The 24,697-nt window shown below is 54.7% G+C and overlaps 1 protein-coding gene across 1 annotated transcript in view; it reads left to right on the top strand.

The window, feature by feature from the left end:
- The window catches only part of FBXO31 (F-box protein 31), a 61,935-nt gene extending 38,094 nt beyond the window's left edge, over positions 1-23,841 (top strand). The window contains exons 3-9 of the mRNA XM_011928029.1: positions 5,968-6,044; positions 9,138-9,305; positions 9,941-10,015; positions 16,933-17,042; positions 17,792-17,945; positions 18,982-19,382; positions 21,678-23,841. Of these exons, the coding sequence (XP_011783419.1) occupies positions 5,968-6,044; positions 9,138-9,305; positions 9,941-10,015; positions 16,933-17,042; positions 17,792-17,945; positions 18,982-19,382; positions 21,678-21,900 (1,208 nt within the window). The 3' untranslated portion in view covers positions 21,901-23,841. The remainder of the gene's footprint in view (positions 1-5,967; positions 6,045-9,137; positions 9,306-9,940; positions 10,016-16,932; positions 17,043-17,791; positions 17,946-18,981; positions 19,383-21,677) is intronic.
- The last annotated feature ends 856 nt before the right edge of the window (positions 23,842-24,697 follow it).

Here is a 24,697-nt window from a genome sequence, read left to right on the forward strand (position 1 = left end):
CAGCCTGGCCACACATCACAGTCACCTGGGAGCTTCTCAGAAACCCTGACAGGCTCCCACCCCACCCCCCATCCCCTTGCTGATTGACCTGGCTGCCGTGGAGCCCGGCGTTGACGTTTTCCCGTGTCCCTAGTGACTCTGACATGCAGTCAGGGTGGAGAGCCACTGTACAAAGGAAGATCATCTCTCCGTGTGAGACTGATATATATATATGTATTTGTTGTTGTTGTTGAGACAGAAACTCGCTCTGTCATCCAGGCTGGAGTGTGGAGTGCAGTGGTGTGATCTTGACTCACTACAACCTCTGCCTCCTGGGTTCACGCGATTCTCCTGCCCATGCCTTCCAAGTAGCTGGGATTATAGGCGTATGCCACGACACCTGGCTAATTTTTGTATTTTTAGTAGAGACAGGGTTTCGCCATGTTGGCCAGGCTGGTCTTTAAACTCCTGACCTCAGGTGATCCACCCGTCTCGGCCTCCTAAAGTGCTGGGATTACAGGCGTGGGCCACCGCGCCTGGCCCTGTCCCTTACTATTTCATATGGGAAGATAATGTGGCAGCTGCCCCAAAAGTGAGCCCTCGAAGTGGCCTGGGCTTGCGGGAAGGCGTGACCATCTGCTGCCCTTAACTGAGACACTCAGGAGCCTTGTGGGGCACTGAAGTGCAGGGAACATTGTTCCTGGCTCCTTTTTTCCCCCCTCCCCGAGCCCACTTTAGGGAGGACTGGGTCCTTTGAATTTAGAAAGATCTGCATCTAGATGACATGTTTATAATAAAAATGGTGAGGCGTTAGGGTATAGCAATCACGCTCATGCTCCTATGTGTCCAGCTGTGCTCTTGACCATTCAAGTGGGACCTTAATTCCTATTTAAATCCATGGATTCATCTCTTGAATGAATACATTTGCTTGTGCGATAGCTGTGTTTCGTAAGGACTCTTTTTAAACTGTGTGTTCTCAGACACAGGCTTTGCGATTCCATGAGAAGTTTGTGTCCCCTCTGGGTCTGTGCGCTGGCAGCCCATCTGGCCACGCTGTTTCTCTGACTCACCTCTTGGGGTGGTTTCGGTGTCTGTTGCAGACTAAAGGAGTCGGCATCTGGTCAGGCCGTTGCTTCCAAAGTACAGCGAAGGTGTCACCGCTTTGACCAACATGCAGAGCTTAAAGATTCAGGGAAGATGTCCCTTTAGAACTGGCATCTCGGGACGCTGCTGGGTTTTTATTTCAGAAATGCTGCTTTTCAGCACAACAGGGAACTCCAACTTTGGGATTGCCAGGAGTCTGAGGCAGGCTCGTTGGGCAGTGTTCTTAGCAGTTAAAGCGGGAGCTGAGGGGAGGGGAGAGGAGGAGAGAGCGCCATGCTGAATAGTTTTTTTCCCCCAGTATTTCATGATGAAATTTGGAAAACAGAAAAGTTGGAAGAATTGTCCAGTGAACTCCCATTTCATTATCACCCAGCCGCCCAGCTGTCCATCCCTGCAGACATCCGTGGACTTACTTTCTGATGCATTTCACACTTGCAGGCATCAGTACATTTTACCCCTAAATGCTTTAGTGTGCATTTCATTGTCAAGGTCAATGTGACCGTAAAGTGACAAGACCGGCTTGACTGTGTCCTGTAAATGGGCTCCGAGGATTGTTCTGAAAGGGGTGTCTGTGTGTGGGGTGGCTGGCAGCGGCCTGCACAGAGCCCAGGCTCATTTAGGAACTTCCTAAACGATGGTCTGGGCTGAACCCTGGGAGCTGTTGGTGGAGTCCAGCATCCTCTCCAAAGGCTCGAGAGGTTTCTTATTCCCTGTACCCTAGATCCAGGTGGCGACCTCCTTGCTGCTGTCCTGGCTTTCTTGCCCTCCCTGCTCCATCTTCCTCCCTGTGGTCTGGAGTGGTCTTGCCACTCCAGTGCTCAGAAACCCCCGTGGCCCCCACTGCCTGCAGAGCCCTGAGACCCTGCCCATTCGCTCAGTCCCACATGCTCATGCAAGCAGACACAGGTGCAGGACAGCAGACCTGAACCATGTTCGTCAGCATGTTGACTGCACATGTGGTCTCTGAGCGATGGGATTACTGGTGAGCTTTAGGTTTCCTTTTTCCAAATTGTCTTTGGTGACTGTGTGTGTGTTGCTTTTGAAATAGGGGGGAATTTTTCTTTTTTTTTTTTTGAGATAGGGTCTTGCTCTGTTGCCCAGGCTGGAGTGCAGGGGCACAATCATAGCTCACTACAGCCTCTGCCTCCTGGGCTCAAGTGATCTTCCCACCTCAACCTCCTGGGTAGCTGGGACCACAGCGCATGCCACCACACTGGGCTAATGGAAATTTATTTTTAAAAAATAGCTGACACAGTTGATTTTTTTTTTTCCGAGATGGAGTCTTGCTCCGTTGCCCAGGCTGAAGTGCAGTGGCGTGGTCTCGGCTCATTGCAGCCTCTGCCTCCCGGCTGAAGCGATTCTCCTGTCTCAGCCTCCCAGTAGCTGGGATTACAGTCACCTGCCACTACGCCTGGCTAATTTTTTGTACTTTTAGTAGAGACAGGGTTTCACCATGTTGGCCAGGCTGGTCTCGAACTCCTGGTCATCTGCCTGCCTTGGCCTCTCAGAGTGCTGGGATTATAGGTGTGAGCCACCGTGCCCAGCGTCCAGCTGAAATTTTAATCTGCAGGCCCATGACATTTTGTCCTCTGTCCCAACCTGCTCCATAATCCCTGACTTCCACGCTTGGGTCAGCTGCCACTGGGGCTTCCTGGGGATTATGTTTTATTTTCTTCATATCTCATTCTGTTCGTTCGTTTTCATGGCACTCGTCTATTAAAATTTGGAGTATCACTGGCTGCTCTCACCTTTTCATATGGACTTTGGAATCATTTTGTTAAATTATTTTTTAAAACCTGTGGATTTGTGTTGGGATGACATTATTGATTATTAGCTGGGTGTGGATTTGTGTTGGGATGACATTATTGATGATTAGCTAGGTCAGGATTTGAGTTGGAGTGACATTATTGATGATTAACTGGGTGTGGATTTGAGTTGGGGTGACATTGATTATCTGGGTGTGGATTTGAGTTGGGGCAACATTGATTAGCTGGGTGTGGATTTGAGTTGGGGTGACATTGATGATTAGCTGGGTGTGGATTTGGCTGGAGTGACAATTATTGATTAGCTGGGTGTGGATTTGAGTTATGACATTGATTAGCTGGGTGTGTATTTGAATTGGGGTGACATTATTGATGATCAGCTGGGTGTGGATTTGAGTTGGGGTGACATCGATGATTATCGGGGTGTGGATTTGAGTTGGGATGACATCGATGATTAGCTGGGTGTGGTTTGAGTTGGGGTGACATTGATTAGCTGAGTGTGGATTTGAGTTGGGATGACATTATTGATTAGCTGGGTGTGAATTTGAGTTGGGGTGACATTATTGATGATTAGCTGGGTGTGAATTTGAGTTGGGGTGACATTGATGATTAGCTGGGTGTGGATTTGAGTTGGAGTGACAATTGATGATTAGCTGGGTGTGGATTTGAGTTATGACACTGATGATTAGCTGGTTGTGTATTTGAGTTGGGGTGACATTGATAATTAGCTGGGTGTGGATTTGAGTTGGGTTGACATTGATTATCTGGGTGTGGATTTGTGTTGGGGTGACATTGATTAGTTGGGTGTGGATTTGAGTTGGGGTAACATTATTGATGATTAGCTAGGTGTGGTTTGAGTTGGGATGACATTGATGATTAGCTGGGTGTGGATTTGAGTTGGGGTGACATTATTGATGATTAGCTGGGTGTAGAGTTGAGTTGGGATGACATTATTGATGATTAGTTGGGTGTAGATTTGAGTTGGGATGACATTGATGATTAGCTGGGTGTGGATTTGAGCTGGGATGACATTATTGATGATTAGCTGGGTGTGGAGTTGAGTTGGGATGACATTATTGATGATTAGTTGGGTGTGGATTTGAGTTGGGATGACATTGATTAGCTGCGTGTGGATTTGAGTTGGGATGACATTGATGATTAGCTGGGTGTATTTGTGTTGGGATAACATTATTGAAGATTAGCTGGGTGTGGATTTGAGTTGGATGACATTGATGATTAGCTGAATGTGGATTTAGGTTGGGATGACAATACTGATGATTAGCTGGGGGAGTTTTTGTCTTCACAGTGTTTTCTCCCCATGTACGAATGTTTCCTGTCTCTGCCTTTACTGCAGTCTTGTAAAGCTGTGAGTGGACTTACGTGCCTCCTGCTGCTGAGGCCTGGTCTGCTGTTCCTCCCACTGAGTGAGCGATGCTTCTGCTGGCTTGCTGTGTACTCCCTCATTACCCGCCTTGCTGAGAGCTCAGTTGTTCTGCGGGACCCAGGGTTTGCGGGAGCTTTCCAGGTACACAGGTGCCAGGCGTGCTCCTCCACCCTGCGCTGGTCTTGCCTGCTGCTCTCTTGGGTGTCCCAGGTAAATGCAAGCCCCCCGCTCATAGGCAGCCCTCATATGATGGCTCCCAGCACTTTCTGTCCCACTGTTAGGGGCCCTGGGACCTGTTCTTCCAGTGACCCAGATGGGTGAGGCTGTAACAGCCCTGGCCGGCTGCCCCTGCCCTTTGGTGACCGTGATGGGGAGGTGTCAGCAAAGCACCCTTTGTGTTGACTCCTCCTCCTGCCAGGTCTATACTCTCTACCCGGTCACCCCGTCTCCCTCGGACCATCCCCCAGATCAGCTGCTATCCCCAGGCCCTACCATCAGGGGACCCAGGCCTGGTCAGGGAAAGTCACTGGGTGCCACATTCTCCCCCATCGTCCTGCTCACTGCTTTCTCTTTATGGGTAAGGCTTCCCGAATGACAGGAACTAACGGTAGTGGTGAAGGCAAGGCGGGTTCATCAGGCATTTAGCAGCCAAGGGGTGGCTCATGAATGCAGATACAGTGCGGGGGCTGGAGAGGAGCTGGGCTGGGCTGACCTGGGAGGCTGAGGCTGATGGAGAGCGGGCAGGTAGGGTGGAGAGGCAGGAAGGCTGGTGGCAGTCACATTGCTGAGGGCCTAGAGCCTGGCCAGGGAGCTGTGGAGAGAGGCAGTGGGTGGGCTGGGGGTTCAGGCCTGCCTGGAGGGGAGGCAGCTGGCGCAGTGGCCCATACCCCATGGGGTGAAGGCCAGGGCAGGGTCCAGGGGCGGCTTTGAGGGTGACCTGGAGCTGCTCAGGAAGTGAGATGGCTCAGCCTGACCTGGCCATTGACTGGCAAGGAACGGGACGGAGAAGTTGCGTTCTGGGCCTTCGGTGAGTGTGACATTTTCATTGTTGACGTAGCTTTTTAAAGATCTGATTGCTTAGGACATGCCTTGTAGCGCTACCGGCGTCTCAGCATTTGGCAGGTGTAGTCCAGTTCTGTTTGCACTTCCTCAGTCTTATTCCTAGAAGGGAGAGTTCCCAGCCTTGCTTGATTTCCTCCCACTGATGGGAGGCTCATCACTTTACGGGAGGCTCATTTGACTTAGGCCTTCTGAAGGTAGTTTCATTCTGATAGATTTTTTTGTTTGTTTTTTTGAGACTGAGTCTCACTCTGTCACCCAGGCTGGAGTGCAGTGGCGTGATCTTGGCTCACTGCAAGCTCTGCCTCCCGGGTTCACGTGATCCTCCTGCCTCAGCCTCCCAAGTAGCTGGGACTACAGGCGCCTGCCACCACGCCCGGCTAATTTTTTGTATTTTTAGTAGAGATGGGGTTTCACCGTGTTAGCCAGGATGGTCTCGATCTCCTGACCTCGTGATCTGCCCGCCTCAGCCTCCCAAAGTGCTGGGATTACAGGCGTGAGCCAGTGCGCCCGGCCTTATTCTGATAGATCTTTAGAGGCTTGGTGTGCATGTGTTTGGAGGGCTCTCTTGCAAGCCTTTTGTGAGTGCTCTTGGTTCCTTCCTCCCACTCGGGGTTCCTGGGCTCCCTGTGGCACGATGGGTCTAACACAGAGACTTGCTCTTTCTTTCCCCCGTAGTGCTTCACCGGTACAGACACATTTTGGGATTGTGGCAGCCGGATATCGGGCCGTACGGAGGACTGCTCAACGTGGTGGTAAGTCCGGAGCCTCGCGACGGGGTCTGTGCATGGGCAGGAGTGGTGCCTCACGTGGAGGAATTTGAGGGCCCCTTCTACCTGGGGACAAGCTGCCCAGATGTGCGTTCGAGGTAGTTACCAAAAACTTCTTGCTCTGTCCCTTTTCAGGAGCCAGTTTTATTTTCCAAATGGGCAAAGGTTCACTTAGAGCAACACTTTGGCCTCGTGGCCCGTCCTCGGACTCTCGGGTCAGAGGGGGTGGCTTGCGAGGGCCTTTGCTTCCCGGATGCCAAGGCCCAGCACGCACATGTTGGCAGGGTCTGGAGCTCGCCCTCAGCCAGGCCCTTCCTTTCTTGGTCTTTGCCCCACATGTTCCAGCCATGTTGCACTCTGACATCTGTTTCCTTGGGTTCTGCCGTGGACCCCTTCTGACTACCGTGGTCTGGAAAGTGCTAGCACGTTGCAGGCGGAAGTCCAGGCTGGTGGCGGTCGCCTCCATTTCCCTTCTCCCGGCAGCCTGCTGCTGGGGTCTGAGGACCCGTGAGGACATTTCTTTCCTGTTTGTTGGGTCTGCCATGGCAGTGCCTGTCTAGTCCCGGGTACTCAATCATGGCCGGAGATGGAAGTCTGGCTTTCTTTTTTATTAAATTCTCGTTTTCTGGTGAAGTTTTCCTTCTCTTTGTTAATCTTTTTGGGTATAGTAGTGAAAGTTTCTTTCAAGTCTAGCCCCCCCGCCTTTTCTCCTGATCTCCAGGCATGCTGGCAACCCCCCACCCCTCACCATGCACCTGGGCACTTGTCTGGGTGCCGTGGCCTGGTCTCCCCAGGAGTCCCTGGCCCCGGCCTGCAGGCAGAGCTGAGTCAGAGCACCTGTTCTGCGCGGGCCTGGGGTGTGCGTGCATCTCAGGCTTGGGGAGGTGTCTCGTTCTCGTTCCGGGTCACTCTCCTTCCCAGGACACAGCCCTCTGTAGGGCCCAGCCAGTGGCCCTCCGTGCACTCCTTCCCCAGGCCCCCATTCTGCCTTTTCTCTTCCTGGCTTTGTGAGTCATGCTTCGCTTGGCCCCTTTGCCTCTCAGCAGTCACTCTACTTCCCTTCTCCACCTCCCACCCCTCACTCAGGATTCCACAGGTGCCTTGTGCAGCTGCCTGTGTGCAGCGTGGGGCTGTTGTCTGGTTGCCATCTTTGGCGTTTGGCTGCAGTAGTCCTGGCTCCTTTGTGGCCCTGATCTCTGTGTGCGCCTCTCCAGCCTGCGGGTGCCAGGCATGGGCCTTCCTCCCCAGCCAGTGGTCAGTGGCCTCAGGAAGCGGGGAGAAGGCCCTGCCCCTTGCCCCTCAGCCTGTCCCTTCTCTTCAGGGCCTTGGGTCCTTGTCTCTGGGCTGCCTTCATTGCTCTCTGGTGTGTTCAGTCTTTCTTCTTTTTCTTGTTTTCTTCCTCCTGGAATTAGGAGACAGTGTTCAGTCTTCATGGCTGGTCTCGGCAGGAGGGCAGGTTTGATGGGAGCTCTGGGGCCGGGGCCAGGAGCAGATGTCTGCTTGTAGTTTTAGTTTCTGTGCCTCTCGGTCACCTGCCAATGTATGTTGAAAAGTAGTTGCTCATTCAACACAGTGAAGTCGTCTGACTTTTCTTGGTATTTGCGGGTGTCCCTGTGGAGTGAGGAGGTGGTGCTCTGCCGGGTCTGCATGGCTTCCGGTCCGCCCTCCCACCCTCTTCCCCTCTCTCCCTCCCACCCTGCGTCCCGCCCCCTGCGCCCTCCTGCTGGAGCCTCTTGAAGGGAAAGCCCCGCCCTGACTTTGTTGAGCCCTGGGCAGGCGCCTGGCCCCTGAGGTATCACTATCGCCATCGCTCTTACTGTGTTGAAAACCCGGCGCTGGTGTTGTGGTTGTGCCCAGCTCCCTTTTGTGCACTCGGGACCAGGGGCTGAGCCCAGCGAGGGCAGGGCGGGTGCGTCTGCCTCCCCGTGGCCTCCGAGTAGGTTCTTCCGGGCTCCTCTGCGGCTCTGGGCCTTGCCCCCAGGGGGGGTTTGGGGCAGGGACACACAAGCTTCTCAGCTGTCATCTGGTAGGAGCAGCGGCCGTGGAGAAACCTCCGCGTTTGTGTTGGGCGTCGCGTGGTCCAGCCTTGCTTTTAGGATGTTTCCTCTGAGAGACCAGCCTGGCAGCTCACAGCGTGGGCAGATTGCCTTCCTTTCTTTTAGTGGAGGAAGGGTGGTAATTGTTTTTCTTACTTACTGGCAGTGAGTAATAGAGTAAAAAAAAAAAACCCAAAAAGCAGTGGATAATTGGGGAAAGTGGAGTCCGTGAGAGAACGGCACCAGCTCACGCTTGGCCCAGGCTCATTTGCCCCAGAAATGATGGAATTCTTTCCTCGGTTGCTGGAGCTAGAAGTCTCATGGGTCCTGGCTGTCCCAGAAGAGGGTGATGCTAGGCTGTCCTTCCTTATAAGCATGTGGCCGCTGTACCCAGAGCATGCTGGGGCACACCCACCTCTCCATTTGCCCAGACACACGGGGACACATGGGCAGTGCACTCCTCGGCTCTTCCCGCTTCTGAGCTCCCCCCCGAGGTCCTGGCGTCTCTCTCCTCCCCTGCACTTTGGTTTGGAAGCAAATCCCAGGCCCGTGGCGTTTCAGCTGTCCCTCCCTCCGTGCAGCACTCTAAGAAAGGGGGTGTTTCCTGCGTTTCCGTGTCACTGCCACGCCTGACAAAAGTGGCAGTTGTTCCTTACGTTGCCTGTTGCCCAGGCCGTGGCACGCTTCCCGGACCGTCTCAAAGCCGCCTTTGAGCGGCAGTTTGTTCAGCTCAGGACGTGAACGAGGCCTGCCGTTGTTCACTCTTTCCGGTTGGGAAATGCACCCCCGTTCGGTCGGCACCTCACCTGGCCTCACTTTCTGGATTATTCTGCCTCCTCCTGGTGTCGACCCCCATCATAGAGCTGGAAGATAGTGCTGGGCACTGGCTTGGATTTGAGGTACCTCGAGGGTGGACGTGCGCGTCCCATGTGCTGGCCTGGCAGGAGCTTCTCTGTGTGATTGCAGTGCGGGGAGCCACGCGGGGCCGCTCTCACTCTGGCCTGGGAGCCGCTCGCGGACCTTTGCCCGTCTCTTCCTGTAGGTGGATGGTCTGTTCATCATCGGGTGGATGTACCTGCCTCCCCATGACCCCCACGTCGATGACCCCATGAGATTCAAGCCTCTGTTCAGGATCCATCTGATGGAGAGGAAGGCCGCCACGGTGGAGTGCATGTATGGCCACAAAGGGCCCCACCATGGCCACATCCAGGTGTGTGTGGGGCTGGGTCCTCACTGTCCCAGGGCTGTCCTGTGTGGGCTCCAGCCAGGCCTGCTGTGCTGTTCTCAGCTGCAGACCTGGGCTGTAGCAGGTCAGCGGGTGGGAGGGAGCTCCGCCCTGCCCTGCTTTCTTGTTCATGCCTCCGTGGCGCGGTGGACTCCGCAGCGGTCACTTGCCGGACCCCTCTGTTGATTCTGCCCTCAGTTAGAGTCGCTGGTTTTTTGCAATTTCCGTTCCTCTGTTTCTTTTTTTCCTGTTTCCAAAATATCAGTGTGGAATCAAGTGCTCTGTCTGTTCTCTGATCTGGTCTGGCAGTGGCCCCCATGGTGAGCACAGCGTGTCATCTGCCACACCCTGCGTGTGAGACGCAGCCCTTTTGCTGCTCTGTGTCACTGGGAAATGCAAATGCCCTCTCTGAGATGTGCCACCGCCGCCTGCTCTGGGGGAGTGTTGCTCAGGGAGACTCAGCTCCCTCTGCTGGCACCGCGATGGTTGCATCTTGGGTGCCTGCAACGGGGTTTGGTGGGTGTGGTGTGGGAGGGGTCATGGCCACCTGCCTGGCGTGGGGGATGCTGTGACGACTCTGCTCCTCACTCTCCTCTTTCCTCGCATTGCGAACACTGAAGATTGTGAAGAAGGATGAGTTCTCCACCAAATGCAACCAGACGGACCACCACAGGATGTCCGGCGGGAGGCAGGAGGTGAGCCCACAGCCGGCCCTGTGTTCACGTGGCGTGGACCTTTCCCACGCGGGAGGGAAGTCAGCCGCATGCGACCTGCATGGTGGCCGTTTCCCATGGTTCAGCCAGTATTGTTGGTGTAGACCGCGCATCCAGCACACTTGAGGAACAGCATTGTGCGGGCGGGCAGGTTGCCAGTCCCCTCCCACTGCAGAACGAAGGAACTGCACAGGCCATGTCTTTAGTCAGCTCTGCTTTGCCCCTTTGGCGGGCACATCCACTTGCTGGGGGGTGGCTGGGAGGCTGCTTCTAGGACGTGAGCTGCAGGGAGACCCGAGGGCTGCACCCAGAGCTCCTGCGTTTCCCACCCTCCAGCAGACTGTGTGGAGGCTTCCGGATCATGCCAGTGCAGGGGGGAAGCCTGTGTGTATTTTAATATTGCCCTTGAGTTTTAGCTTTCAAGGATCTAAGTCTTACTGCCATCTTAAAAAACACTCTTCAGAAGGAAGGTACGGTCGCTCACACCTGTATTCCCAGCTCTTTGGGAGGCTGAGGCAGGAGGATTACTTGAAGTCAGGAGTTCAAAACCAGCCAGGGCAACATAGTGAGACCCTGTCTCTACAACACCCAAACGTATTTGCCAGGTTTGGTGGCATGCCAGCTCCTTAGGAAGCTGGGGTGGGAGGGTGGTCTGAGGCCAGGAGGTGGAGGCTGCAGTGAGCTATGATCGCACCACTGTACTCCAGCCCACGTGGGTGTCTCAAAAGGAAAAACAAAAAATTGGCCGGGCGCACTACCAGGCCTGGCTAAATTTTTTGTATTTTTAGTAGAGACGGGGTTATGCCCCGTTGCCCAGGCTGGTCGCAAACTCCTGGGCTCAAGCCATCTTCCCACCTCGGCCTCCCAAAGTGCTGGGATGGCAGGTGTGAGCCACCGCGCCCGGCCAGGGTGTGCGTTTCTTAGCTTGTTTGAGTTTTCTGGCGGTTTCCCCATAGTCAGGACTGCAGAGAGGGTTAAGATGAACCAAATGTCCTGTTTCTTAGAATCCTTTGCAGGTGAGTGAGGTTCCTTTTTCTCAAACAGTTGGCATGTGAAGATGATCAATAATGGAAAGGTTTTCTTCATTTATTACGCTGTCATTTTAGATTTGGTTTTATATACAGAAACCTACAACGTATGTGTGATTGCTGTGGTACACTTTTTTTTTTTTTTTTTGAAATGGAGTCTTGTTCTGTTGCCCAGGCTGGAGTGCAGTGGGGCGATGTTGGCAATTCTACTGCCTCAGCCTCCCGAGTAGCTGAGATTATAGGCACCTTCCACCGTGCCCAGCTACTTTTTGTGTTTTTAGTAGAGATGGGGTTTCACCATGTTGGTCACGCTGGTCTCGAACTCCTGACCTCAGGCGATCCGCCCACCTCGGCCTTCCAAAGTGCTGGGATTACAGGTGTGAGTCACCGTGCCAGGCCTAATGGTTCACATTTAATTGAAAAATGTCAACAGATTTTTCAAGAATAGAAACTCCTCAGCTGTTGAGCCCTTAAAAAAGAAAACCGTATTATATTTCTGGTACTACATACTTTGGGATTAGGAAAAGTTTCTGTAAGCCAGCTTCTGTGTGGGCTCTTCACTGATTTTGAACTGGAGTAGTATTTTTCCGGATTGTAAATATAACAACAGATGCTCCTTGTGGAAATGAGAGGAACCCCTGGGAGTGAAGGTGAGAGGGAAGGTCTTGCTGGAATCTTGTTGGGGGTGTGAATTTATGTTTCCCTTATTCTGAGTGAGTCCAGCCTAGTGTCTTGGGGTCAGGAGCTCTCTGTGGGCGCTTTCTCAGGAGCTGTCTGCTCAGAGTCCGTGCTTCTCTTTCTGTTTGGTGTTGGCGGGTTTCAAGTGGGTTTGTAGGAGCTTGTTAACTATTTGGAAACTGAAGTCCTTCCAGATAGGAGTTGCCAGGTTTTTTTCTTGTTCATTTTTTTTGTCTTTGGATTTGTCTTATGGTGTGTTTTCATCCACGGAACTTTTTGTCTTTAATGTTAATTTTCAGAGATGGGGTGTCTCACTTTGTTGCCCAGGCTGGTCCCAAACTCCTGGGCACAAGTGATCTTCCCGCCTTGGCCTCCCAAAGTTCTGGGGCTACAGGCATGAGCCACTGTGCCCGGCCGTATTTTTAATTTTTACATAAGCAGATGTATCCATCTTTCTTTAAAAGGCTCTCAGTTTAGTGCCGTCCTGAGATCTCTCCCTGACCCAGATATGTTTACAAATGAGCTCATGCTTTTATTTTTCTCTCGTGTCTGTGTCTGGTTCTGTTGGATTTATTCTGATGTGAAATGTAAGGCTCAGCCCCAGCCTTGGTTCTGTGCAGACCTGCTCTGTTATCCCCACACTGGATGTGGAATAACCACACTTTCTCCATCAGTTTGTAGTGCTGCTTTTGTCCTAGGTTACCCTGTATATTTGGTTCATTTCTGGGCTTGATGCTGTGATCCATATGTCTGTCTACATGTCAGTACCACACTGTTCTAATTCTTGTCGTTTTTGTTTGTTTTGAGACGTAGTCTCGCCCTGTCCAGTGCAGTGGTGTGATCTTGGCTCACTGCAACCTCCACCTCCTGGGTTCAAGTGATTCTCCTGCCTCAGCCTCCCTCCCAAGTAGCTGGGATTACAGATGCCCGCCACCACGCCTGGCTAATTTTTATATTTTTAGCAGAGACATGGTTTTGCCATGTTGGCCAGGTTGGTCTTGAACTCCTGACCTCAGGTGATCTGCCCGCCTTGGCCTCCCAAAGTGCTGAGATAACAGGTGTGAGTCATCGCGCCTGGCCGAATTTTTGTAGTTTTATCACTATATTTTATTTTATTTTATTTTATTTTTGACTTAGAGACAGGGTCTCACTGTGTTGCCCAGGCTGGGCTCAAGTGATGCTCCTACCTCAGCCTCCCAAAGTGTTGGGATTACAGCTGTGAGCCACTGCACTGGCCTGTCACTAATTTTAATTGTCTGTATTTCTCTTCTATTTTGGAATGTTCCCGACTCATTTTGTGCATTTGCTGTATGAACTCTAGAAGCAGCTATTTCCCAGGAACATCCCCTTGCTGTCTCTTGCGATTGGAATCACAGGACGCTTACGGTCAGTGTGTGGAGCGCTGCCCACACACACTTTGTGTGATGTCCACGCCCCATCCAGGACACTCCCTCGGCTCGGCCCGCTCCTGAGCTCCCCCTCCCGGAGTTGACAGAGTGACGGTGCCACTGTCCCAGGTAGGGCAGAGGCTGGGGCTGGCGACAGTGCTGCCCCGCCCATGCTAGAGTGACAGCGGCATCTCCTCTCCTGAAGGGGCTGCACTGGCTGCGCCCTTCTGTGGTTTTTGTCACCTGGTCCCACAGTCCCTTTGTTCATCTTGAGGCCTGCAGTGTCCTCGCTGCTTTTCTCTCAGGACGTGTAGGGGTTCAGAGGGTGGCTCTCTGTGGATTCATGCATCAGCTGGGAGCGCCTCTCCACTTTCTAGCTAAGTCTTTTTAGGCCAGAGAGCAGGTAGGTTACCGGGAGAGCTGCGTTCCAGGAAGAGGGCGTCCCAGGAGGTCCGGACACGGTGACACATCCTGATAATTTTCACAACTGAGGTAAAAGATTGGGCATAGGAATTTGGTACTGCCCTGTGCTCTGCTGGCTGATAGCTTCTGATCAGCGCTGTATTAGTCCATTTTCACACTGCCGATAAAGACATACCCGAGACTGGGTAATCTGTAAGGGAAAGAGGTTGAATGGACTCACAGTTCCATGTGGCTGGGGAGGCCTCACGATCGTGGTGGATGGCGAAAGGCACATCTTACGTGGTGGCAAGCAAAAGAAGAGAGAACTTGCACAGGGGAACTCCCCTTTGTAAAACCACCGCCTCTCGTGAGACTTACTGTCATGAGAGCAGCGTGGAAGAGACCCCGCCCCCACGATTCGGTTACCTCCCACGGGGCCCCTCCCGTGAAGAGCTACTGTTCAAGATGAGATTTGGGTGGAGGCACAGCCAAACCGTATCCAGCACGTTCCAAGGGAGTGGAGTCGCGCCCGCAGGGAGGTTGGAGGGGCTGGGCCATGGACAGGGCAGGCTGCGAGGGCAGTGCAGTCTCTTCGGCATCCCTGCACCTCTGTGTGGGCCACCGCTGCCCTGGGAGGTCGTTCCTTGTGCCCAGGCTGCCTCACTGGCATGATCTGATGATGTTCCCAGGGTTGTGGGTTCCCTCAGCCCTGGGTCCTTGTGAGAAATGGGACCCTTGGGCCCACCCAGACCTGGCCTTTTCTGTATGGGTGCCAGGCCAAGCCACCGTGTCCCTTCCCACCCCTGTGTGTTTCGGGCGCCTCCCTTCAGACTGAGGCTTTTGTAAATCTCAGGCCTGAGAAAAGAGCAGAGAGAAGGGAGGATGGGCCATGCTCCTGTCTCAAGCAGCCCCTTGTCACCCCCAGCCCCCTCTGCCAGGGCTGCCGTGAGGGTCGCGAGGACAATGTGTTTAGTGAGCAGGCCCTGGGTCAACGTGAACTGGATCGTTGTCGTGCATGTCCTGGGCTCCCTGTTTTTTTTTCTTGTGGCTTGTAGGTATTGCTCTGATAAGTAATTTCATAATAAACATTCTTGGGACGGCCTTGTTCTGGGTAACAGGGTCTGGCTGGTAGTCCCGTTGCTTGGACCTCTTTGTGCAAACTGAGGTCATGGCTACAGGTGCACACTCATCTTCCTGATGGTGTCGAGTTGAGGTCTCATTACTCACAGTGGTAACATTGAAATCTTTCTTCATTACATTCAGTTATTTTTGATTCTGTTATTTAAAGAGCCTTTCCTCAAGTTCAGCCACTCAAGTTTTAATTTTGATGAGGTCCAATTTGTGAAACTTTTTGTTTTTTTATGGTTATTTTCTGAGTCCTAAAAAACGTCCTAAAAATTGAGTCCTAAAAATCTCAGTTTGCAAAGATAGGCTCCATTTTTTTTTTTTTTTTTTTTTTTTATGGTTATTTTCTGAGTCCTAAAAAACGTCCTAAAAATTGAGTATTAAAAATCTCAGTTTGCAAAACTGATACTGATCACTCCCTAAATCTTTTTTTCTTCTTTTGAGATGGAGTTTCACTCTTGTTGTCCAGACTGGAATGCAATAGCGCAATCTCAGCTCACTGCAAGCTCCGCCTCCCGGGTTCACGCCATTCTCCTGCCTCAGCCTCCCAAGTGGCTTGGATTACAGGCGCCCGCCACCTCGCCCGGCTAGTTTTTTTGTATTTTTTAGTAGAGACGGGGTTTCACCGTGTAGCTCAGGATGGTCTCGATCTCCTGACCTCGTGATCTGCCCGTTTCGGCCTCCCAAAGTGCTGGGATTACAGGCTTGAGCCACCGCGCCCGGCCTTTTTTTTTTTTAATAGAAATTTGGTAGCGTCACATCAGGTTCTGCATTTGTGTGGAGGCCTGTGCCCCATCTTGAATGATCTTGTGTGTGGTATACGGCAGGATCGTGGTTCCTTCTTGTCCATATGAAAACCCAACTGATGGAGCACCTTACTGAAAACCTTCCTTTCCTCAGGAGCAGGCACGGGCACCTCCGCTGCAGTCAGGCAGCTGGGTCTGCGGCGGGTTTCTGGGCTGCTGGCTCTGTTGGTGCCTGTGTGAGGCCTGGGGCTTGCACGCCATCTCGTGACGGGAGCTTATACTGGGCAAGTCCTGAGAGCGGCCTCGTCCTCCTGTTTTGCTCTTCGCCTTCCTGATTGCCTGTCTGTCCCGGTTCTTTGCTTTTCCATAGGAATTTCAGACTTGGCAAGTCCGGTCTGTGTAGTGCCTGGTGGACTTGTGGTTGTCATGAGGTTGGGATCTGTAGATCAATCTGGAGAGAACTGCTCTTGGAATGGGGCCTAGATGGCTCCTAGGCCACGCACATGGCGTCTCTATGTACCCAGGCATTTTTACTTCCTTTCAGCAGTGTTTTGTGATTTTCAGAATAGATCTTAAACGTATTTTGTAACATTTATTCCCAAATCTTATGTTTTTTGAGGATTTTGAACATAGAGTTTTTTAAATTTCATGTTTACATTTTGTGCTGCTAGGACACAAAAACCCAGGTGGCCTCTGTGTTGGCCGTGTGGTCCTGCCAGGTGCTCAGCGCGGCCCCTACAGTGATTTCTGCTTCTTGTCAGAGTTTGGAGCAGTGACGTGTGAAAGCGATTGACCGTAGTGTTTCCTCTTTTTCGTGAGTTGCTTATGCGTCCCTTTCAGAGTTAAGTCTAGATAATGACTGGAAACACTGTATTGAGCTAGGAACTTGGAAGTTTGGATGAATTCCATAAATTGTGTAGAATCAAACCATTACGCACCATGTGATGGCAGAATGCAGGGCGGACTGCTGGGGCTGCAGAGTTTTTGGGAGCTCCCTTAGCAAACCTGCTTTTCCTTTGAAAAAGGAAAATCTGAGTCACTGGCCGAGGGCTCAGTGTGTCATCCTTGGCTGACTTGCATGGCTCAGGGTTGCTGGTGAGGGTCCCGGAACAGTCGGGCTCCTAGGAGCCAGAGAAGCAGGCTGAGGGGCTCTGCGGTGCAGAGCCAGAGTCTGTAGATGCTGTTCCTGCCCCACTGGTGGGCACGGAAGGGAGGCCCACTCTGAGCTGTGGTCATGGCTGTGGCCCCCACCTCACCTGGGCTCCCCACAGCCCCTGCTGCCTCCCACCCAGCAGACCAAGGGCCCGGGACCTTCACTTTTTGTCGGCAGGCACCTCTGCCATGGGGTCAAACCCGGCAGCTCCCCTTTCTCTTCCCAGCACCGAGTCCATCCTGCCCCACCAGGAGGGCCCTGCAGGTGCCTGTGCGCTGACAAAGAAGGACACACTGTGTCCTCTCAGTGGCACAGCTGGCAGCCTCTTCACAGCCTCCTGTCATATTGATGATATTCATGATCTGTGTTCTTTTGGAAGGAGTTTCGGACGTGGCTGAGGGAGGAATGGGGACGCACGCTGGAGGACATCTTCCACGAGCACATGCAGGAGCTCATCCTGATGAAGTTTATCTACACCAGTCAGTACGAGTGAGTGCGGCTCCTGCTCGGTGCTGGGGCGGCTGTCTTCTGGGGCATGCTGGGGGCGCAGGCCTTCCCGGTGGGTGCTGGGGCATAGTCCTCTGTTGCAGTGGGTGCTGGGATGTAGCCCTCCAGCTGGGTGCTGGGGTTCAGCCCTCTCTCCTGCTGGGGGTTGGGAGTGCAGCCCGTCTCTGGGTGCTAGGAGCATAGTTCTCTCTTTCTGTGGGTGCTAGGGCACAGTCCTCCCTCTCCCAGTGGGTGCTCAGAACACAGCCCCTCTCTGTGGGTGCTGGGTGTGCAGGCCTCCCTAGAGCTGCTGTGGCATAGCCCCAGCCCCCGTCCTTCACCCGAGTATCTGTTTTTGTCTGATTTCTTGTCACCCCCACCAGCACTGGTGCTCTAGAGGTCAGCCCCGCTCAGCCCAGTGCGGGGGTCCCCTCCATGGTGACTTGAGCTCCTTTCCTCCAGGTAGTGGAGCAAACTGGCACTTCCTTTCCTCTCCTGCCTAAAGCTCTGCCCTGGCGCCAGTGCTCCCCTTAACCCCAGAAGTCTTGTTGGAAGCGGGCGTGCAGGAGGGTGGGGGGGGCGAGGGCTCCCCCAGGCGCACTGCTGCCCACAGGCCTGGTGGACACTTGGCCCTGGCTGAGCTGAGCTGCCCGCCCTACCCCGCCCTGCAAAGCTTGGCCCTGGCGCCTTGGGCATTAGCCTTCCTGCCTGCCCCGCGAGGTCTCCTGCACTGACCCTCCCGCTCCCCACAGCAACTGCCTGACCTACCGCCGCATCTACCTGCCGCCCAGCCGCCCCGACGACCTCATCAAGCCTGGCCTCTTCAAAGGTACCTATGGCAGCCACGGCCTGGAGATCGTGATGCTCAGCTTCCACGGCCGGCGTGCCAGGGGCACGAAGATCACAGTGAGTGGCGGCCCCCCTGGTCGGCGGGGCTCTGGGAGCACCCGGCCCAACTGGGCTGTGGAGTCAGGGAACCTGGGCGGACACAGATCCCGGCACCCTTGCTCCTCAGAGTGAGCTTGCACCCGCAGCCCTGGGAGCTCGGGAAAGCAGATTCTCGGGCCCCAGCCAGCCCCACTGCACCGGAATGGCATTTCCACGAGACCCTCCGGGAGTCTGTGTGCTTCCAAGGTGGACTTTCCACACCACTGCTCAGCCTTGGCCAGCCTGGCAGCCCTGGGGGGTTTAGGAAGTACGGACAGCAGACCCCACACATGCTCACATTTAACTGGGGACAGCCCAGGAAAGGGGCCCCTCTGGCAGCTGCATGGAGACGCTTGTGCTCGCAGACAGCTCCCACCGTCGGGGCTTCAGCAGCTCCTCTCCTTGGAGTGGCCTGAGGGTGGGCTGTGTGGTGAGCCCAACAGGATCGCCCCTCTCCTGGGGCTGTGAACAGGGGCTCATTGCCGCCTGCCAGGGCTCCTGGCACATGCTGCCCGTCTGCCCTGCATGGTTATTGGGAATCCTGGCAGACAGCGCCTGAAGGGGCAGAGCCTCTTCCTCGACCCTCCAGGGATCAGGGCCACATCTGGCATGATGGGGCATTCCCTGGACTCCAGTGTTTTGGCTCCCGGACTCCTCACAGAGTTTTGGGGCTGAAGCATCTTCCCAGGGCTCGGCTCCAGGGCTGTGCCTTTCAGGTGGACAGATCTGGGCTGCCCCCTTGGGCTGCTGCCCGGCTCTGGGATGTTCTTTGAACTTCTCTGGGCGCAGTTGAGCAGGTGTGAGCCAGCCACCATCCTTAGGGGCACTCATAGGTGTCGCTGGCCCCCGCCACTTTCTAAGGGATTCTGAGACTTCTTCCTCCGTCAAGGATGCTGCTAAGTCAGTGGGAAGGCTGATGCCAGCTCGCTCAACCAGAGGTGGGTCTGGGCTGGAGTCTGCACAGCGGTGCTGCTGCTGCTGGCCCGAGCCCTGCTGACCACCACCTGCTCCACAGGGCGACCCCAACATCCCTGCCGGGCAGCAGACGGTGGAGATCGACCTGAGGCACCGGATCCAGCTGCCCGACCTCGAGAACCAGCGCAACTTCAACGAGCTCTCCCGCCTTGTCCTGGAGGTGCGCGAGCGGGTGCGCCAGGAGCAGCAGGAAGGCGGGCACGAGGCGGGCGAGGGTCGCAGCCGGCAGGGACCCCGGGAGTCCCAGCCAAGCCCCGCCCAGCCCAGGGCAGAGGCACCCAGCAGGGGCCCAGATGGGACACCTGGTGAGGACAGTGGCGAGCCCGGGGATGCCTCGGCCGCAGCCGAGCAGCCTGCCCAGTGTGGGCAGGGGCAGCCATTCGTGCTGCCCGTGGGCGTGAGCTCCAGGAATGAGGACTACCCCCGAACCTGCAGGATGTGGTAAGGATGCGGCGGGCGCTGGGGCCCGAGGGTGGGACAGCATGTGCTTCAGCGAGGGTCCCAGCCCCACACGCAGCACGGGTGGAGAGGGCCCGTGACCTCACAGAGGGCGGCAGCCAGTGCTTTGGGACAGGAGTGGGGCCTCTGACCCCTTGGGCCACGTCCCCCAGCACCTGAGCAGGCGGCCGCACAGCTGGGTCCTGTCCTGGAGGCTCCTGTCCTTCCACCCCTTCTGGGGTAGCTCAGAGCTACGGGGCACAAGGCTTCCAGATGCCTCACGTCCCCACAGCAGTGCCGCTCCCCCAGTGGCTTCTAAAGCTACGTGTTTCCAGTCAATCAAGTGAAAGATCAGGTAAACTGTCCAACAGCTTTGAAAGCAGGAAATGAACAAGACCCCTTCCCCGCCCACCCCGTGGAAAGCTCGTCTGGGTTGCCTGAGTGTCCACCCACCCTGTGGAAAGCCTGCCTGGTCAGCGTCTTGCAGGTCACCTTCGGCCATCTCCCAGTGCGTGGTTCACATGCGGGTCCTGCTTTCCCGCCCCTTCCCTCCTCCGTGCCTGCCTGCCTCTGCTGTGCCGGGCCAGTGCCTGGGTGGCCAGTGGAGTGGACACCAGCTGAAACTGCGTGGGAGGGGCTGGCATTGCCACTGCCCCTGCAGGGCTTGGGCGGCTGACATGGGACGAGGCCTGCGCAGCTCCCAGCTGGTGTCTTGCTGACTTTTTAAATACAGTTTTGTCTGGGCCACTGCCTTCAGTGCCCCAGGCCCCTTGCCGTTCAGGCTGCTCCTCATAGATGAACAAGGCCCTTGCCCCATGTCCTTACGCTTTAGAGCTGTTTAAATTCAAATGAACTGAAATTGAATAAAATGAAAAATCCAGGCCCTCAGCCGACCAGGCCATGTTTCAAGTGCTTCATGGCCACACGTGGCTGGACAGTGCGGCTCTAGAACATTCCATCACCACAGAGGGTTCTGCTGGACAGTGGCCTTGGGGGCCATTTTGAGGGTCCACCTGTCAGTTTCCTGGCATCAAAGTCATTCTGCCATTGTCAAGTTACGAGTCATTTTCCTTTTACCTCCAAGCCATGCCGTCATGTGTCTGCATTTCCCGCTAAACTTGCCGTCATGGAGGGAAGGGTGCAACCGGCCCAGCTCCTGGAGAGGTTTGGATGTCTGGGTGGGGCTTTCTTCATGTTCCCATGTATGATATGGTGACTGGGGTTTAGAGAGAGAGGCATACAAATAGTGTTGGAGTGTTGTTTTAGCTGATGTAAATGTTTGAATAGCTAAAAAAGGAAAAAGCTCTGTTACCCTTCAAAAATCTCAAAACCCCCCATACTTCACAACCAGCTCAGACCCAGTTTGCGAGTCACAGCACGTGCTGTGGCCACTGACCAGGAAGCCCTGTCCAGCCCCCTTCCCCAGCTAACCTGCAGGACAGTTCCTGCTGTGCTGAATATGGGGGCTCCTGGGCCCTTCCCTGTCTAGTTATGGGTCTGCAGGGCCTGGCCACGGCACCTATACAGGGAGTGCCTATTGCTTTTGTTCTGACCACAGTGCGATGGCTGCACCTGCCTCTGGGCCCTGGAACTTCTCCCCGCAGCTGAGAAGCCTCAGGCCCAGGTCCTGGTCCATGGGGCTGTTCTCCCCCGGGGCCTTTAGAGCCTCAGGGGGTGATTCCAGGCCAGCCCCTTACTTCTTGTCATCTGTTGGAAGAATTTAGCTGCTTGCAAGACAGACATAAGTGTCTTCCTGGCTGATGTTGACCTCAGAGCCATAAGTGGGTAATTGCGAGTTCCTCCTTCGGAGTTAGTGTCAGCCGCAGGCTGTCTGTGTTAGAGCTCATTGTTTGTGTGGGGACATAACTCCCAGAAATGAAGATTTTTTTTTTTCCACGTTGGGATTGCTTTATGAAACGTGTGTTTTGGATCAGAGCTCTTCGAACCTGCAGAGACCTCTTGTTTTCGTTCAGTGACTCGGCAGCGTGCAGTCAGTGGGTGAATCCCTCTCACGGGCACTGCGAGTCAGCGCCCATCCGCCGAGCAGCCCCGAGCTCTGGCCTCTGCGTCCATCATCAGGTGGGCTCGGCCTGTGCCCGTAGCTACCCCTTCAGAGACAGGCTCAGCCCACGCCCCCAGCTGCCCCTGCAGAGACAGGCTGGCTCTGGGAGTCAGCTTCTGGCTGATGAATAGTGGATGTGGTTCTTGTGGCACAGAGGGGGTCGCAGAATGCTGGATGTGGCGTGCACTTGACTCAGCCCTCCCCTAGCTCACACGTTCCCTCTTGTTTCTGTTCAGTTTTTATGGCACAGGCCTCATCGCGGGCCATGGCTTCACCAGCCCTGAACGCACCCCCGGGGTCTTCATCCTCTTCGATGAGGACCGCTTCGGGTTCGTCTGGCTGGAGCTGAAATCCTTCAGCCTGTACAGCCGGGTCCAGGCCACCTTCCGGAACGCAGATGCGCCGTCCCCACAGGCCTTCGATGAGATGCTCAAGAACATTCAGTCCCTCACTTCCTGACCAGCCACGTCCTTGCGGCCACATCCCGGGCGGCGCTGGGGCTCTGGACTCTGACCTGTGAATAGAAGCAGCATGCACTTTGGAAATCTGGCCTTTTGACCAGAATGCACACCTCATCGGGGGTCCCAGCCCAGCCACCCCCCAGCACTTTACGTAGAGAGTGTGGCATAGACCTGCATATTTGTCAGTGCCATGATGGAAGAAGCTGAGCATGTCTTACCAAAAAAAGAGAGAACGAGCCGGAATACAGCGGATCTAGGGGGACAGCCGCGGGACCGCGTGAGAATTGAAGCCGTGGGGTAGCCGCACCCTGGGCTGGCTGATGGTTTTCTCAGGAAATAGGACCCTCCTCTGACGCTCTTTTCTCGTGAGCGGATAATGGTAGACTGGGTCATGTGTGAGACGCATGTGTTGCACTCCGCCCCTGTTGGGGGAAGCCGGGCAGCAGTGGCCTCTGGGAGGGAGGCAGACAGCTCAGGCAGCGCAGGTGTGATGGGCACAGTGTGCGGAGAGCAAGTACGGGACGTTGATAGGGTCTCAGGCTTGGGGCCGGGACTCTGGAGTGAATCCCCATTTCTCTACCGGCTGGCTTGGAGTTTGGACAGAAGCATTTCACCTCTGATCTCAGCTTCCCCACCTGTGGAGTGGGCTTAGTGACCTGAGTCACTAGGGAATGTCACTGTGAATGCACGGCCCAGCCCACTCACCTGCCCTGGCCCCTCTTCTCCAGCTTTGGAGCCAAGGCCATCGTTCCAGCCACTTGACTGTCCTTGACGGCCTGTTCCAGACAGGGCGTTTGTTTTGTCCCTGCCTTCCTCCCTGCGCACACATGGTGTCAAAACCAAGCTGTCGGCACTTCTCCAGAATGCAAGACTCCAGACCCGCTTGTCTGAAGCAGTGTGTGGTCCACACAGGTGCCAGGAGTGCCCATAGGAGTTGACGAGGAAACCCCTTTGCAGGTGAGGGGATGGCTTTCTAGAAAAGCCACAATCTGCATCTGGGGACACACTTTGGAAAGCGGGACCCTCCAGCTTGGAGACGCCGTGGACTGACACCTCCAGGGCTGTGTGCCCCGTGTCGTGTTAACCTGCGTGTGGGGGCCCCGTCTGAGGTCTTGGCTGAGGTTGGCATCTCCTGAAGAACAGAGTACGGTGCCTGGAATGCAGCCAGCTCTGTGCCTGAGTGGGCGTCCCCAGCGAGTCTTCCCTCTCTGCCGCTTGTCCTTGTGTCTGGGCTGCTCCAAGCCCTTGTGCTGCGCACCCTGGACACGTCCTGCTGGTGAGGGACCCTGGGAAGACGACAGTCTGTGTGCCTTTGTGTGGAGACCAACCTGAGGATGTCCTGGGAAACGTTTTCCTGGTGAATTTCTCCTTGACTGGCCTTTAAAAAAAAAAAAAATTCCCATTGCCCAGCCTCAGTGCATTTGGCAAATTCTTACTTCGCGTCCCCGAGTCAGAGAATTGGCAAAGGCCCCTAAATGGTAATCTGGCTGGCCTGGGAGAAAGACTCAGGAGAAAAGCCAGTGGAGAAGGTGCCCTCTCCAAGGTGGCAGCAGGGCCACCCACCTGTGAGCCACGCAGACCCCCAGGAGCTCCTGCCGGCTCTCGTATGTGGCCCCAGTTACTAGCGGCTTTTGCAGCATTAGCCTACAAGCTTTGTCGCTCCCTGCCCTCTGTGGTGGTCAGTGTTTTTCTCTCGTGCCAAATGAGGTGGTCCGTGAGTGACAGTGACTGTGGCCTTGCAGCCTGGAGGACCCTTGGCATGTAGACTTGGCATCTTTGGAGATTCACCATTGTTTAAATAAAATCAAGCAAATGCATTTTTACCAAGAGCCCGAGGCTGGCTCTAAGGGACCCAGTCCATCAGAGGCGCACCCTCTGGGGCTTGATGAGCACAGTGCAGGAGACGAGGGCTTTTGATTAAAGGAATCTCAGATCTCAAGTACGCTTCCAGTGTTTGGGTATAGAAATGGCTTCCACCCATCATGTCTCAGCCATGGGCTGTTGGTCAGCTCATGTGGCTCCTGGTTCTGGTGTGTGTGTTGGGGGGGTCTGTCCATGGTGGTGACCTGTGGTGATGCCAGGCAGGGCCAGAGCTACACAGCCAGGAAAGGGAGGCCTTTTTGGCCGCACAGCCAGTCCCTCCAGTTGTGACTACAGGCCTTGTGTTTTCCACTCCAATGCATTCTTACCCAGTTCTTGGCTCCGGTTCTGTAGGGACACGCACAGAATCTGCGCGTCTCAAAACACAGCAGCTTCCGTTATGGGGGAAGGCATCCACCCTCTCAGGGGAAGCTGCAGGTGAGAACTCGGAAGGGCTGACATCATCGGAGGGCAGCTGAGAGCTGGATAAAACCATTTCCAAGGAGGAGGCTGAGTAACCCAGTTCAGGACAGCCAAGCGCATTGGGCTTGATTGGGGAAGGTGGCAGGTGGAGCTGGGAGGTTGAGGCTCCACCTTTTGCACCACGGATGCCTTTCCCTCGCTGTGCCACTCCTCTGGGGCAGGATCAAGTCTGCTCTTTGGAGTGGGGCTGCCTGCAGTGCAGCTCTGCACGCCTGGACGCGCTTTTTGTCACTTGTTTAGAAATGATGTGATTGAAGATTTCGAACAGGTCATTGGAGGCTTTACTGGTACTGAATGTTTGTTTGCACGAGGAAGTTGCAAATGACTTCTGTAGGCTGAGATTCAAGGCGGGTGGTATTGGGGTCCCTCAGAGCACCTGGGCCCTGACCTCAGCGTCCGCTGCTATGTGTGAGTGGCTTTGCGGGCCTGGTGGCGGGAGAACCTCAGGCTCC

The sequence above is a fragment of the Colobus angolensis genome, unplaced genomic scaffold, assembly GCF_000951035.1.
Source record: "Colobus angolensis palliatus isolate OR3802 unplaced genomic scaffold, Cang.pa_1.0 Scaffold76, whole genome shotgun sequence".
NCBI lineage: Eukaryota > Metazoa > Chordata > Mammalia > Primates > Cercopithecidae > Colobus > Colobus angolensis.